The 16341-nt window shown below is 51.6% G+C and overlaps 1 protein-coding gene across 1 annotated transcript in view; it reads right to left on the bottom strand.

Moving 5' to 3' along the window:
* Window positions 1-120: 120 nt before the first annotated feature.
* Adcy3 (adenylate cyclase 3) overlaps window positions 121-16341 on the bottom strand; it is a 78371-nt gene continuing 62150 nt past the window's right edge. The window contains exons 8-22 of the mRNA XM_051143058.1: window positions 15660-15834; window positions 14189-14317; window positions 12678-12820; window positions 12366-12527; window positions 10162-10249; window positions 9376-9492; window positions 6345-6604; window positions 6013-6078; window positions 4612-4693; window positions 3810-3968; window positions 2829-2975; window positions 2339-2458; window positions 1570-1693; window positions 997-1121; window positions 121-648 (exon numbers count right to left, since the gene is read on the bottom strand). Of these exons, the coding sequence (XP_050999015.1) occupies window positions 466-648; window positions 997-1121; window positions 1570-1693; window positions 2339-2458; window positions 2829-2975; window positions 3810-3968; window positions 4612-4693; window positions 6013-6078; window positions 6345-6604; window positions 9376-9492; window positions 10162-10249; window positions 12366-12527; window positions 12678-12820; window positions 14189-14317; window positions 15660-15834 (2080 nt within the window). The 3' untranslated portion in view covers window positions 121-465. The remainder of the gene's footprint in view (window positions 649-996; window positions 1122-1569; window positions 1694-2338; window positions 2459-2828; window positions 2976-3809; window positions 3969-4611; window positions 4694-6012; window positions 6079-6344; window positions 6605-9375; window positions 9493-10161; window positions 10250-12365; window positions 12528-12677; window positions 12821-14188; window positions 14318-15659; window positions 15835-16341) is intronic.

Genomic DNA, 16341 nt, shown 5'->3' with positions numbered 1-16341 from the left:
GGGGTTCCAGAAGAACCTTTCAAGATTATCAGGAACATCGGGGTAAGGACCACTGACCTAACTGGACAGGAGGAGACAGCCAGACTTGCCGACGGCAATGGAGCCTCCTCGGCACTGAGCCCAGCCCTGCACGTGTGCTCCTGGCCCCGCAGCACAGGCAGCTCCGTTACCCCTCTGCTGCCATCCTGCTCACAGTGGCCATGGCCTCTCTAGGGATGAAGGGCTGAGTTGGAACTCTGAAAAGGCTGTTCCAGTACTATGCCTATGTCCCCTGCCCTGGGGACGCTACAGGCACACTGAGGAGTAGGAATAGCCACCCTCAGGGCTCACATCCACACAGGAAGGCTGGAGGAAATCTGAAACCTAAAGTCTATGGGAATGTGCACTTCAACAATTTGGAACTCCAGGACTTGGTCCCAAAGCCTTTCTTCACGTCCATAAACATTTCCTTCCGTTGCTGACCATTCAGGAGTTGTCCACCACTTGGTGGGGCAGTGTAACAGAGGAGCCATTGGGGAAGGCAGCTGGCTTGTCCCGCCCCTTCAAGAAAAAGGTCAGAAGCTCCCCTTTGCCTTTTACAAAGATGGGACCTCGCCTCACAAAGCGGAAGCCGTACTCGCGAAGGATGACCTGCGTTTCTTCTACCACCTGCACGTGGAGAATGGAGACAGCGTTAGAGAAGAGGAAGCCAAGACAATGGGCAGAGGGGATTTAGGTGGTTAGGGCTGATGGGTCCAGATGGTGGTGCTGCTTCAGGAGCACACAGGCTCTTCCACCGCAGTGCTCCACCCCAGTGCCACATGGATGAGAACCATGGGCTGCACACGGATATAGGTCAGAGCCACTTCAGTTCTTAACTTAACCAAGCAGCAGGGTTCTTTGACCTGCACCTTAGTGAATGGACCATGCACTGCCAATGCTGGTTTGTGGCCCACAGGCTTCTCCTGTGTTGTACTCTCTGCCCTCAAACACGCTCAGTTCTAGTTCAGAACATACCTGGATGTTGCCCATGACCCCTGTGGATTCCATCCTGCTGGCCACATTGACTGTGTTGCCCCAGATATCATAGTGTGGTTTCCGGGCTCCAATGACTCCAGCCAGGACCCCTCCTTTGTTCATGCCTAGGGTAGGAAGAGCGGAGCGTGGCCACAAGCCAAGCTTGCATTAGCTCCTCAGACGCTACCAATTCCTCTTTCATAGATGATCACCTGACCCCCACCACAAGGCTCCTGTGGGAACTTCACATCCGTCTATGTTAACAGGCTACTTAAGACTGTAGTGGCCAGCTTCCCTCTAGCCTTCCTAATACCTCAAACTCCCGTAAGAGCAGCTGGCACAAACCTTGGGAGAGTGAGAAGAGAGGCTGGGCTGCCATTGCAAACAGCAGGAATAGGTCTACCTTTACCTTTCATTGTTCTGCATTTCTACATGTGGTCACCTCAAAGAGGACACCTAAAATGTCCTCCAGCTCCCCTCTAGTCTGCTACTGTGTGTGTGTGTGATCTTCCCGCCAGTCTGCCTTGGCCTTTTAGGTCTCTGGTCTGCTGAGCTCCCCAGCAGTGCCTTTACCTATGCGCAGCATGAAGTTGTTGAACGACTGGTTGTTGATGTTGGTGAGCGTGTCCTTCATGGCTAGTGCAAAGTCGGCCAGGTCGGCCAGGTGCTGCCAGCGCTCCTTGTCCGACTTCTCCTCCTGTATGGAGCAGTGGTGACACCGTCAGAACCATCCAGGCTACGACTGTAACAATGGGGCTTAGCTGCTGAACCCCTCTTTTCCTCCCCAAAAGGAATGAGCAACCTCTTTAGGGCCAGCACATCACCACTGCAGAATTCATACATCTCTGTAGGGCAAAGACTGGGCCAAGAAGGCAGGCAAGATGCCCTGTCTCAGTTGGTTCCTCTGTGCCATGTGACGGATCACAGGGCAGAGCTCTTGTTGCTGTCTTTGAGTCTGGTCCCTGCTTGGTCCCTCAAGATCATCAGCACTTGATGCGTCACCCCAGCTTGCTTTACTTAGCCTCATTTGGAAAGCTAGATGATGGTTTAAGGACAGTACTTGGCCCCACCTGGGAATCACACAGCAGCTCTACCCAAGCTCAGTAAGGCCAGTCATCAGACGCCGGGAGTTTCCAGGATTCCCCATTCATTTCCACTGCTCTAGAAGCGATACAGTTCTTAAACAGTTTGAGGGGGATGGCCCATACGTGCTGCTGGTGGGTGGGATTGTGGGAATGAGTCCGTTAGCACAAGAGTAAATGTTCATGAACTCTTCCTCTGGTTCTCGTTTCCCACCTGTCTCCTCCTCCAGGCAGAACTGCATCTCTGACTACTGTGTTACCTTGCTGGCACTCGTAAAGCCATTGGTGTTGACATCTGGGGTGACTCCTGAAGCTGCCATGTAGGTGCTGCCAATGGTTTTGATCTTGGTGATGACCCGGAATTTGGGATTGTCCAGGAGCTGAGGACAGAATTAATAGAATCAAGGAAAAATGAGTCAGTTCACCATGACACTTGCCTTTTTTACAAGTCAACAATGCCGCAGCCTAAGTTAATAGCTAGTCTCCTTAGGTGGTGGAGCTCCTTAGTTAACGCGTTCCGTCAGTGTTTAATAGGGGCTTGAGGTAGAAAAAGAACACAGTCCTTAATCCCATGAACTTGACAGAGGGCCGTCCCAAATCCTGCCTCAGCCCTCAGACTCATCAGTTCTGGGTGGCGGCAAAAGTCCAGTTACTACAAAACATCAGCGTGGGAAATGAAGCCAGCCCGGCAAGCTTGCTTCTTGAACTTGTGTAGAACGTCATGGGATCTAGCTCTTACAGGACACTCACAGAGTCAAAATCAGAGATGATCTCATTGAGGAAGCGTAGGCACTCGATGCCTCCGTTATTGATGCTCTCCTCAGTGTAGAAGTCAGCGAAGTTGGGCAGGGAGGCAAACATGACTCCAATCTCATCATAAGACTGGCTGTACAGCTCCTAAAAAGAGGCAGCACCAGGCTGGGGTCAAGCACTTGCTGCACAGTCGTGAGGAGAGGTCAGTGATCAAGGAGGGAGAGGCCAGCTGGCTAGTCAGACCAACAGTGAGCCTTAGGTTCAGCAAAACACCCTCCTTCCATATACGGGAGCAAGCAGTAAAGGAAAACGAATGCCCAACGTCAACCTGAAACCTCCATGTGAACACACACACACGCACGTCACATCCAAGTAAAAGCAAAGCCCAAGCACTCGAGGGCTGGCTGCCTGTGGGATGGTGCACCAAGGTGAGGTACAACTTGTCAGCTGTCCTCACACATGACATTTGCACTCAACTTTTGGACCGAACTTTAAATGATTAGAAAACAGCTCATTCCCATGCTAAGAAAGCAAGCTGAGCAGGATGTGAGGAGCACTCCTCCATGGCCTCTGCCTCTGTGCCTGCCCTGCCTTCCCTTGGTGATGGACTGTTTGCCTGGAAACCTAAGGTGAAATAACCCTTTGCTCCCATGTTGCTTATGGTCATGGGGTGTCATCCTAGTAGCAGAGACCGTCCTAGGACACTCAGCTGTGAGGACCCTCCCCCGGGAAGGCTAGTGAAATGGTCGACCACCTTGGGTTGACACGCTCTTATTGGCAGAAGGGGCACTCTGGCTCTCAGTGGGGTCCCAGACAGGCAGCGCATGAGCAGTGCCCTGCAGAAGACATCATGAGAAGTCTCTCATTAATGTTTCTGGTTAGTTCCAGCCAGATTTGGGCTTCCAGCCCCAGTTACAAAGGACCTTGACCAATGGGGACCTCAACAGAAAGGACCGCCTCCAAATGATGCCCCCATACTTCATCTCTCTTCTTGGACCCCAGGAAGTGGCGCGCAACATGCTCAGGTAACATGTTGGTGACCAAGGCCTCGTTCCAGCGCCGCATCTCGTAGACACGTTCTTTCTGGTCATGGACCTCAATCTTCCACAGGAACAGTGTTCGGGCCAGTTTTTCCACCTGCAGACACGGGGTGGGTGAGCTGTGTGCCCTAAAGCCAGCAGCCGACACACAGATGCAGACACGGGGTGGGTGAGCTGTGTGCCCTAAAGCCAGCAGCCGTCGCACAGATGCAGACACGGGGTGGGTGAGCTGTGTGCCCTAAAGCCAGCAGCCGACGCACAGATGTAGAACAGGGGTTTTGAATATTGTATGTGGTGACACTGGAAGGAGAGAGCTAAATGACAAAAGAGGTGAGGGAAGCCCCCTAATCAAAACTGGCATCCCACAGCCTCAGTGAGCACCTAGGCCTCTTGACACTGTGCAGATCCAGGGTAGGGGCAAAGAGGGCTCTGCCAGACCCCATTCCCATCTCTAGCTGTTCCATTTATGAAGTGGCTTGGGGGAAGCTGTACTTTCCTGGCAAACCACTGGGGGGCATCCAAGCTAACTGTCCTTGTATGGATGCTTCGTCTTTATTGAACAAAAACTTTGTTAGCGCTTTTCCCTTTCTCTTCTGATTCTTAAGGCTAATGTATCAATGACCCCATGCCAGGGGGAGTGCAGAGGCCATCCTAGAGGAAGGAGGAGCCTGGGCTTCTGAGTTCTAGGATAGCTTGCTGGAAGGCCCTGAGCACAGGAGAAGAGGGTGGGTGGCACTCACGTGGCGCGAGAAATAGTAAAAGCTCAGCATCATGACGAACATCATCACAGTCATTGAGTACTTGGAAGGCACCAGGGGCAACCTGCTGGACAGACAAGAACACGTGGAGAGTGCCTCTGCCACCCTCCAGCTGCGCTGCTTACTGTCCCTGTGGGCTCCAGAAGCTTGCCTCCCAGCCCCCAACCCCCCACCCCCCCACCCCTGCCGCATGTCATTAGGCTACTGGACTTGGAGTCAGCAGCAGCCTGGCTTCCCTGGACCCAGTCTAATCACACTAGGCTGCTCCCCAGATGCTTACTGATGCTGCTGCACCTGACACACCCAAGAGGAGCCACTGCTGTGTAGGACGTTGAAGAAAGGAAAGAGACTCCCTTTCAAAGAGACTCCCTTGCAATGGGACCAGGGGTATAATCTTGCTGTGGCGTTTTTCTAACTTTGACCATAGTTCTGTGTGGACTTACAGTTACCTTCCATCACTGTATACAGGATCTCATGTGTCCCAGGTTGGCCTTGAACTCCTGACCTCCTACCTCCACTTAAAGACTACAGGAAGACACCAGCACTTCCAGTTTATGCAGCACTGGGACTCCAAGGCTTTATCTGTGCTGAGGCAAGCATTCTACCATCTGAGCTGTGTCTCCAACCCCATAGGTCTGTTCTCAACCAAATCCAAGTAGTTTTCTAAGTGGTCCTAACAGTGTATACCAACACCAAGTTATGGCTTTAATTTGTGTTTGGGTTGTTTGTTTTGTTTCCTCTCCCTTATCTAAATGCCATGTGTTGCTGTCTATGTAAGACTTTTTCCCCTGTCCTTAAACTCTTTAGACCAGGCTGGGATTAAAGGTGTGTACCAGCACTGCCTAGCCAATTCGACTTACTTTAGGAAGGGCATGTTCAAGTCCCCTAATCATCCTCCAGTAGTACTGTCTTTGGAAAAAAACAAAAAACAAAAACAAAAACAAAAAAAAAACCTTACCTCAGGATCTGCTCAACTCACCGAACCATAAAAGTCTAAAACTTTAGGATGCATCTTAGAGAACTTCAATGTTCTCAGAAGGAAGACAGCTCGGTGAAAGCTGATCTGCACCAGACTCCAAAGGGGAGTGCCCACCACCACAGATGGGAACCAAGTCTTAATCCCAACTTAGCCCTCTTTCCCCATTGTCCTGCCAGCCCGTCAAGTGCAGCTGCCATCCGACAGTCTTCCTCAGCTCCAGCCTCTGCACCCTGCCTTCCCTACACACAGCTCTATCTCCACTCTTCTGTCCCCGATGCAATAGAGACCAAGATGGCCAGGGCCACACTGTCCAGCAATACCTGGGGTACCTGCGACTGTGCTCCACTTGCTGCCGCCTATGGGAAGGGCTATGGATGCAGACAAGGAGGAGATGCATGGCTTACCTGTCAGTGCCATTGAGCCCAGGGGCGGAAAGTATCTGCATCTTCTCTAAGGCCACCACAGGATAGCTGTTGAGCAGATAGTAGCACATTCAGGCCACATCACATCTGGGTGTGACAGGCCAAACACTGAGGTGCCAAACCTACTCATTGAGAAGGAAAGGACCACTCTCAACAACCACTGTATGTCTGTGAGAAGCCCTGAACCCTATGGCCCGTTTGTTTCTCTGATGAAAGCAAGATAGAAAGCCAGCCCAGCCCAGGCACATGACCTTGAGACAGGAGCGGGGAGAGGAAGACCCGTGCACACCCTCAACCAGGCTTCATCTTACTCCTCCTGTTCCTGAAAGCGCTTGTGGTCGTATTCATCAAAGACAGGACACCAGGCGTACAGGTTGATGGCAGTCACTGCGCCTGTGACGAGCAGCATGAGCGTCAGCTTCACCATGTGGCTGACCTGCACCAGCATGATGGTGGCGATGAGGGACAGCACAGCAACGTAGTTGTAGTACTTGGGGTTCTCCATACAGCCACCATCCAGCTCCATCACGGTTGTCACATTGTAAGGTCCCATGTAGTACTGGAGACAGCTAAGCTGAAGGTCAGGACAGTAGGGAAGGAGGGAGGGACAGGTGAGAGGGAACATCAGTGGCAGGGCAGAGGGCTTTGTTACGGCAATGGTCATTCAGCTGGCTCCCTCCACAGCGCCCTCAGATGGGAACTCTAGTAGAGAGTGAGCATTCACATTACGACTGTTCCAAAGAGCCTTATGATCTCGTGTGATGTCCAGAAAAACTCACTGTGTGTTGTTAGCACTGGACCTGCTCTACAGAAATCCCGAAGACAGCAAGTGGTAAAAGGAGACCCAGGAGAAGGAGCCCCAGGCTCCTGGTCACACTGTAAAAGAGGCTGGATGGCCAGTCAGAATCTCTTGGGTGACAGCTATTCTGCCACCAGGACATCCCGACCATTCTGTTCATCGGTTCCATACACTACTGTCCACCACGGTCAACAGGAAACGTGTCCCTAAGCTAACTAAGCCTGAGTAACCTGCCGCTCACCTGGCTTTGGGTAAGGACTTGGCATGTGCTGCCACGATGTGCAGGATCTCTGTCCACCCCTCCACAGGTCCTCAGACCCAAATGGCAACTTCACATGTCTCCTGATAAAAAGGGATCAGGGGCTTCGTCCTGCATGCAACCCACAGACGTGCTGCATGCTGGAGCTTTGACTCCTCAACCAGGGAGGTGTCTGGTTGCAGCCCTCCAGCTTTGTACTTCAAGCATTTCCGGGAGTAAGTTGGTAGAGTACAGCAAGTACTACATTCTTTTCTTTTTTTTTTTTTTTTGTCATTTTGATATAGTTATTTACATTTATGTAAATGTATAAATACACTTATGTATTTACATTTGAGGGCCCTTCCTTATACCACAGACATGCTTGAAGAAGAAACACTTCCCAATGGTCCCATTAAAAGACTGTTTTGTTCTCTCTACACCTGCTTGTTATTATATCCATGCCTTTTTAATGGTCAGATCTATTTTTCTTTTTTTTTTTTTTTTTTTTTGTAGTTTTTTTTTCATTTTTATTTTATTTTTTAATTTTTTTATTATTAATTTATTCTTGTTACATCTCAATGGTTATCCCATCCCTTGTAACCTCCCACTCTTCCCTCCCTCCCATTTTCCCCTTATTCCCTTCCCCTATGACTGTGCCTATGACCATGTCCCCTGGAGGGGGAGACCTGGTGGCACTCAGAGGAAGGTCAACAGGCTACCAAGAAGAGACTTGATACCCTATTAGCATATACAGGGGGAGGAGGTCCTACATTCTTAAGAGAAGGACTTGTGAGCATGCGCACACTATTCCTAGATTAGAGCAATCCCTAACGATCGGTGACGGCTCCTGCCCCCCCCCCCTTTTCCTCACAAAGTGTCGGGCTGCCCTCTCGTGGGACCCTAGCTCTCCATGAACTGAGGCAAACAAGATGATCCTGTCTCCCCAGAGCCACCTGGGCTCCTGAAGCTGCGTTCCTGCTCGGTCACCTCAGTGTAAGAGGGCTTCCTGATGAAATGGGCCCATCTCCGTGGCCCAGTGCGTCCCCAACACTGGCTCTACTTCAGGGAACACAACCCATGAATGCTCATATCGTACACCTTATACCTTGTGATGGAGGAAGACATCTCGGGTGTGTGTGAGTGTGTGTGTGTGTGTGTGTGTGTGAGTGTGTGTGTGTGTGTGTGTGTGTGTGTGTTGTGTATGTGTGTGTGTGTGTAGATGCATGTGCTCTTCCTATGTCATTCCTCCAGTGCCACTAACTTTTTTGTTTTGTTTGTTGCTTGTTTTTTTGTTTTTTCGGGTTTTTGTTTGTTTTGTTTTTTATTTTTCGAGACAGGGTCTCTCTGTGTAGCCTTGGCTGTCCTAGACTCACTTTGTAGACCAGGCTGGCCTTGACTCACAGCAATCCGCCTGCCTCTGCCTCCCAAGCGCTGGGATTAAAGGCGTGCACCACCACCGCCCGGCTGGTTTTTTGTTTTTTCAAGACAGGGTTTCCTCTGTGTAGCCTTGGCTGTCCTAGACTTGCTTTGTAGACCAGGCTGGCCTTGAACTCAGAGCGATCCATCTGCCTCCCGAGTGCTGGGATTAAAGGCGTGTGCCACCATGCCCGGCCATTACTTTTTTTTTTTTTTTAAGACTGGGTCTCCTACTGGCTCAATTCAATTCAATAATTTGGCTAGCCAGTGAGCCCCAAAGACGCCAGTGTCTTTGTATCCATCACTGAGACTATAAGCATACACCACCATGCCTGGCTTCCTTCACATGCATTCTGGGCACGAAACTCAGGTCCCAATCAATTTACCAGTTGAGCTATCTCCCAGCCTCCAAAACTGCTTCAATTTTTGACTGTTACTGTGTGGCCTAAAACAAATGAAAAAAAACTTTCTGAACTTTAATTCCTTCAAGTGAAACTGCAGATACCAGTGCACCTAGGCAAGGACTAGGCACACTGCATGGTGGGAGCAATAGGGCTACAAAGAACTAAGCCAACCCGGGCGTGGTGGTGCACACTTTTAGTCACAGTGCTCAGGAGGCAGAGGCAGGTGGGTCTTAGTGAATTCGAGGACAGCCCGGTCTACAAAGTGAGTCCAGGAGAAACACTGTCTGGAAAAAAACAAAAACAACTGAGTCAATCTTGAAAGTTTTCTGAGCACCCACAGGAAGACCATCTCCATCTGCCTGGGATGTTCAGCATCAGATTCGTCCACCTGAAATGCATGCTGATGGAGGAATGTCCTGGCAAGCTGACAACATACAACCCCTCTCCCCTGGGCGTAGGTCCCTTTCAACCAGGAAGAAGCAGCTCACCATGTCCACAACATTGGCCATAACCAGAATGAAGATTGCCAGCATGGCCCAGGTGTTCCTGGCCCAGCGGGTCCGGTCAATCCATGATGAGAAGGCCACAAGCTTTTTAGGAAACGCCTAGAAGAAACAGGAGTTTCAGGGCTTGAGCCTCTGCCCATCCGTCCTTAACATGTGACTGCTCATGACTGACTGACCTCCTATTCTAGTCCCAGAACTGTAGGGTCCCCAAAGCTGCCAGGGTGAGAGTACAAGTGCAAATCCTTGAGGTATGAGGGCAGCCCTAGGCCTGCAGGTCATAGCTCCTGGGTAGACGAACACATCCAGCATGTGTAGGCAGCACCAGAGGTGAGGCCAGGGCACGGGGCAGCATTCAGGACTGGTCATCTGCCTAGCTGCCTCCCACTCCCTTTTCTGGGTGGGTACACCTAACTCCCAGGTCACCTGGCAAGCGGCCTGTTAGACTGGCTTTCCTAAAACACTGCTTTTTCTGTTTTTTTCTGGTCAAAAACTACCTGGCATGTGAGTGCCTGCAGGACTCTCAGTCTGGCCTTTAAGGTCCTTCCCACAGTTGACACCGCGCCCCCTGCTAAACTTCAGTCCCTTCGCTGCCTTATTTGTGCTTGCTCATGGCCCACAAGATCCCATACCACAGAATGGATGAAAACGGGGAGGGAGGTGGGCGGATGGCTAAATGGCCCCCACAGACAAGTCTATCAGGCTTTGGCCAGAAGCCCAACTCCATCATTTCCAGTGTCCCTCTGAGCTCAAGCGAAGAATGCCTCTTACCCTGGGAAAGATGGCGGCCAGCGAGCAGATGGTCAGGATCAAGAGCAGAACCTCCCCAACCACAAAGGTCACGTAGTTGGTCATCAGCCTGTGGCAGAGAGAAGGTGATGGGGGGGGGGAGTGGGTACAGGGGCCAGCTGAGCACAAGACTGACTGGTGCCTTCTCTGTGACACCAGGGAACTACTGTTGCTGCCTTTAGCAGAACAAGACGAGAGGCCCTGGCAGAAAAGACTGCAACAGAGGGCAGGGCCTGGGAATGCCACCCTTGCACTGCTAACTGCCCACTGGGACGTCTCCAGGGGCGAGGAGGGTCACAGATGCGCTGGAAATAGCCCAGTAATAGCCTGGGAAGGGATTCTTGGGAATGAGCATGATGAAAACAGTAAAGAACAGAACACGGAAGTCATGCCGAGGGCTGCTATGGTGACCTCTGCCTGCACAGGGCTCTCTGAATCCATCTCTTCCCCCTCCACCCCAGGAAATCTGCCTGTTCAGATCCATCTCACTCCTCCACGGGGAACACTCTTGCCAAGGGTCCCAGAAACTCATGTTGCTAATCAAGAATCCAACTCAGGGCCACCTCTTAACAGTTTCTCACTTGGCTTGGGGGAGCTTTTTGGTCCCTGTGGCTTTGTTGACACACGCAGGCCTTAACCAACTTCTCTTCCCACTCACTCTCCCTTCGTGATCTCAGTGAGCCTCATGTTCCCAAGTGTGCTCTATGGGGGCAGCTGCCAGGTCTGCATGGCCTGCCAGCCTCTCCCCTGAGCTGCCTCATGGCCAGTGCCACGCGGGCAACTCCAACTCCAGATCGCTGCTGCTCTTGTGCTGCTCCTATATTCTCTGCCTTGGTTAATGTGACTCCATCCTGCCTGTTGCTCAAAAAAAAAAAAGCCCTGGAGATGTCCTTGACTCTGCCCTTTCATACGCCACAGGATGCTAGTGACTCCTGCCATCTCTGTCTCGGGAATCCAGCCCCGGGTCCTCACCTCCTCTAACTTTGTCTGCCCCAAGTTGCCATTGGCTTATCTCAGGCACTGTTCTCTCTTAGCCTGGTCTCGGGTTCTGTTCTTGCACGCTGTTCTGACACAGTGAAGGGGTCCCCTTCTCAAATCTGTGCCCAGTGTGTATCTTTCGGCCAGCCTCTGTGGCCAGGAGTATGAATTGACCCCAGCTCTCTGTCCTCACTCCTGTCCCCATCCCCTCACATTCCTTGAGAGGCTTGGCTCACTGCTGCCTCCATGTCTGTCTGAAACAAGATCCCTCAGACAGCACAAGGCTCGCTCCTCAGCCCTTCAGGGCTGCTAAAATACCATCTTGTCAGTGAGGTCTGCTGTGACCTACAAAAGCCTACAAACCAAAAACTCTGCCAGATACCATCTCCCTTCCTCCCTTTGCCCAACACGTCACTCCTGCACACATACTGTCATGTTTAAATGTCCGTGCATGTTCCCACCACCACCACCCATCTCTCCCAGTGAGATATAAGCATCACAAGAGCCTGTTCTCTGCTCCATCCCTAGGCACAAAGCACCCCTTGTAAACCGAATGGCCCTAATCTCACAACGGCCCTGAGAGCCGTGCAGCGTGGGTATCCTCACTTGGCAGATGAGCAGAACTGGTGCTCAGGGTGCCTTCAGGGACCTGTCCTGCTTACAGAGCCTCAGATGGCAGCCAAGTCCCAGGGGGGTTTGGCAGCTCCTCCAACTAACCCAAGCAGGGCTCCACACTGCACCCACACGCGGGGAGGACTCTGTGCTCGCTTATCCCTTAATTAACCTTCAGGTAGGGCCTCCACAGCTGAGCCGATTCTGGAATATCCTACCTCACCCCGGAGGACCTGCCACTGACGTCAGTTTGTGTCTAGAGCCGGAAGTCTAGCTTTACTGAGATGAGCCAAGAAAGGAAAGTTAGTGAGACTCTGCGACTACAGTTGAGGTAATAACTCCACTTTTGTCCCTAGAAGCCTTCTAGCTTGGATGGGCCTGTCACCAGCTTTCCTGGCCCTGCTGAGATCCCATTTGGGGGCTGACTTTGCTATGGAATCCAGGTGAGGGTCAGGGAGAGAGACAAAGAACGGAAACAGGCCAGAAGTGGCCCCACCTCTAATGCTGCTGCCACCCGGTACCCTGCTCTAACCCCAACCCCTACCCCACCCCCACCCCCGCTCCTGGCCTGTCAGCCCCACCCTGGACCTCCTCACCAGGGGTCAATAAGTATTTCCACCATGGCTGTGCAGAAAAGAACCACGCAGGAGCAGCTGAAGGCGGCCCCACTCTGCTTCTCCTTCTCCACCGAGTAGCGTGTTTCCATCTCTGGATCCATGAAGCGCATGGTCAGGAGGAACGTGTTTCTCTTCTTTACCCTACCGTGGAAACAAGCCCCGGTGACCCACAGGTCACCCTGCTGTGATTGCTGGGGCCCCTGCTTCAAATGACTGTTCCCTGCACCGAATAAGGGCCAGTGAGGGGTGGCAGCGGGAGGTGGGGGCGGGGCCTGAGCAATAGCCACGTACACCTGCGCAGACTCCCGCTCCAGCAGGGCCTCGTTAAGCAGCTGGTTCAGTTCGTGCTCATCCTCAGAGGCATCCACCACTCGGTCTGCAAGGTCCTGGAGGCGCAGCCTGCGGCGGGGGTTGGGGAACGAGGGGTTGTCGGCCTGTAAACCGGGGAGGCGGAGTGAGTGGGACAGATGGGACAGATGGGGGAAGGTGAGGGGAAGACTAGTGAAGAGGAGGGCAACAGAGGTCACACTTCCTGAGGCCCAGACCCTTTTCCCAGGTTCCATCCTGCTATCGGCTCCTTAGGCCCTAACAAAAGCTCTACAGTAACTGTTCTCTAATAGCCATGCCTCGAGGAACAGCAGCCTGGCTTCAGTGGAGCCTATCTAGACTCCAAAAAAACGGAAGCCAGGATGGGGTCACACAGCCATCAGCCTAAAGAGTGACCGCCCAGACCTGTCAGAGCTGTGTGAGTTTGGAATGCATTTGAAGCCAGCGCTGAGACTCCTGGGTTGAAGATCAGTATTCCTGCTGGTTGTTTGATCCCAGACCATTTTATCCCCGCCCCCCATGTAAAATGCTGTGGAACGCCTGCTCTGGCCCCAAAAGTCTCTTTCCTTGGAGCATAAGCTAGACATGGGTGACACCCACTAATGGTTAGGGCATGAAGAGTCACGGGTTTCCTAAGCCATGTCAAGGCCAAGCTACATAAAATATGAGTCCACTTCCTGTCAAGAAAATTCTTTTTTTTTTTTTAAGGCTTTTATTGTAAATATATAATTTACTTTTATTTTATGTTCATTGGTGTATTTGCCTACATGTGTGTCTGTGTGAGGGTGACAGAAGCACTGGAACAGGAGTCACAGACCATGTGGTTGCTGGGAATTGAACCTAGATCCTCTGGAAGAGCAGCCAGTGCTCTTGACCGCTGAGCCACCTCTCCAGCCCCAAGGAAATGATTCTAAAGAGAAGCAGCTCTGGATGCTCAAGGAAAAGCCAGCTTCTGTGAATCTCTGTCTACCTTCTACAACATCTGAAACCATGGGGACAACCCCTGTCTCCTTTCACAGGGGCAGTGGCAGTGGGGCCACCAGCTTCCAGCTGCCAGACCTTTAAGGCAGAGATCATCATTATCAGAGAGCAGATTTGACAGGTTTCTTAGTAATGGGGGACTCTGGCTTGTCTCTCATCTTTTGGGGCAACATGCCAGCCCTTGCTTGCAGGCTTTTGGCGCATAGAACTCACTGAGTGTGACCTACTGAGAAGGGAGTGAGTGTCTAGGTGCAAACTCTCACTCCCAAATAGGTTCCCACCCTGCAGAATTCTCACAGATCCTGGATTTACAAGACCAGGCTACTCCAGCCAGATGATGGGTCAGTAGCTTTTGGGACCTTTTTCTCCATATAACTGTATTTACGCTGCTGAAGAGGAACAGAACCCGAGCCAGCGGCCCATCCCCGCCTCCCAGCACAGGCTCCCAGTACAGCAACCCACTGTTCCCCTCCCTGCCCTGGCCCCACACCCACCTGGGCCTCCTGCTCTTCAGCTTCCTCTGAGGTGGAGCCGTTGGCACGGGCACTCCCATTGGGTTCCTTGGTCTCAATAAGGGCGGGGGAGCTGGGCTTGGAGGACGCCGGCGCTCCATTTGGCAGGGCCTGCCACAGAAAAGAGGCATGAAACACAGCCTACCTACCTACCCCAGCCTGCGGCTGTTCCATTATTGTTCCAGAAACTTCCTCCTACATTTACAGAAGTCGATGCTGACCTAGAAACTTCACCACCACTCAGTTGGTCCTCTGCAATGCTCGTTTTTTTAAAAACCTTGTCATTTTCTAGTATCCTTTGCTCCTATGAATAGTTTTCTAACCAGAGAGAAGACTCAATTGCTCCAACTCCTATTTCTAAGACACTAACTGGATGACAGTGGCCTGGGGTCTCTTTCAGGTGGGACCCATGTCAAGCCTGAATTATCTCCACAAACCTGGGATTCGTGTTTGTTCTTGATGAAGTGAGCCAAACACTGTAAAAGGGAAACAGTTTGCTCGTCCAGTTAATAAAAGGGGGAACGTTTGCTCATGCGGTTAATAAAGGGACAGTTTGCTTGCTCAACTCATATCTGTTGAGTCCTGACTTCTCAAGAACCCACATTCTCATGAGGAGGAGCAGGGCAATAGCCAAATAGATAAGAGGAAAAGCAACATAAGAAGATGGGACAGAGGGGGCTGAGTACGGACAGGGGTTGCTGGGACCAGTCCTGGAGAGGGCCACGGGGGAAGGTGCTACTATAAAGATGCCAGCTCAGAACAGATGTGAAGGAACTACAGGAAAACTGAATGGTTGGCAACAGGCTGTGCCCTGAGGAGGGGAGTGACAGCTAAGAGGCCAGCACAGCCAGAGCAGGGCAAGCAGAAGAGAGACGATGGCAGACACCACACGGGGGGTGAGGCCCAAGGCAGGCCCTCAGGACAGCTCTACTGGAAAACATTGCTTGGCGCTGCCTCTCCTCTTCTTATGGCCAGCCCCCACTCACTGCATCTCTCTCCCTTGGTACCCATGTCGCTACTGTAGTTTTAGCCACTTCCACGCTTTTCCTTCTGGATACTGTCTTGGGTCATACGAAAGTCATCTTAACTCCAACTTGCCACATGTGACACTGTTGTCGCCCAGAACTAGTTTCTGGAAGAAGCTACCGATGGACTTACTGACATGAGACCCATTTGTTTTTCATGCCGTTCTACCTCTTGTTGTGGTCAACCACCAGCCAACCATTCTATAACCACTCTGTTCAGATGCACTTTTATTTTTGTGAGAACAGGATCTTTTGCTTTTATAGCCCAATGAGGTCCTGAACTTGTGTAGCCCATACTGCCTTTGAATCCCTACCTCAGCTTCCTGTGCGCTGGGACTGCAGGTACGTACACCATACCTGGCTAAGTGCTCTTTTCTAAATCCCTTTCTTTCCTCCTCTGTACCCTTAGAAGTGGACAGAGGACTCACCGAGCCATTGAGGCCATTTTGAGCTGTTTTCTTCACTTCTGGCTTGGAGGCGATGATGAGGTAGGTTTCGATGCCCTTCTCATCCAGGTAGTCACAGCGACTGCCCCCATCACCAGGCTCCACGTCAAACTCCCCTTTCAGGCAGTCCAGGGTGCTCTGGGAGATGTGCACACGCCTGCAGCACAGTGAGAGACCCTGAGCATGCCCCCAGAGGCAGACAGAAGACCATGCAGCATTGACTGATGCTGGGACCAGTGACAGTAGGGTGGCAGGGACCAAGGGAAGCAGACTGGTTGTTAACTGTGTGGGCGGCATGGCGCCCACTGCTCTGAGCTTCATCCCCAGAGGCTGCTGAATTCTTAAAACAGGAATCTCATTTTCCAACCTGGTTGTTAAGAGTATCAGATAGGGGGCTGGAGAGATGGCTCAGCAGTTAAGAGCACTTTCTGCTCATCCAGTGAACCCTATTTTAGTTCCCAGCCCCTACATCAGGCAGTTCACAGCTGTCTATAATTCCAGCACCAGAGGATCCAATACCCCTGGCCTCTGCAAGTACCTGCACATCGTGTGTGCACACAATACAGACACATACACCTATATATAAGTGAAAATATTAAAAGTAAATCTTTTAAGTATCAAATGAGGTACCAAGTTTCAATACAGCTCTGAGCTCTAAATTCAA

Source organism: Acomys russatus, chromosome 1 (genome assembly GCF_903995435.1).
Source record: "Acomys russatus chromosome 1, mAcoRus1.1, whole genome shotgun sequence".
Classification (NCBI taxonomy): Eukaryota; Metazoa; Chordata; class Mammalia; order Rodentia; family Muridae; genus Acomys; species Acomys russatus.
This window is presented reverse-complemented; position numbering and strand designations above follow the sequence as displayed.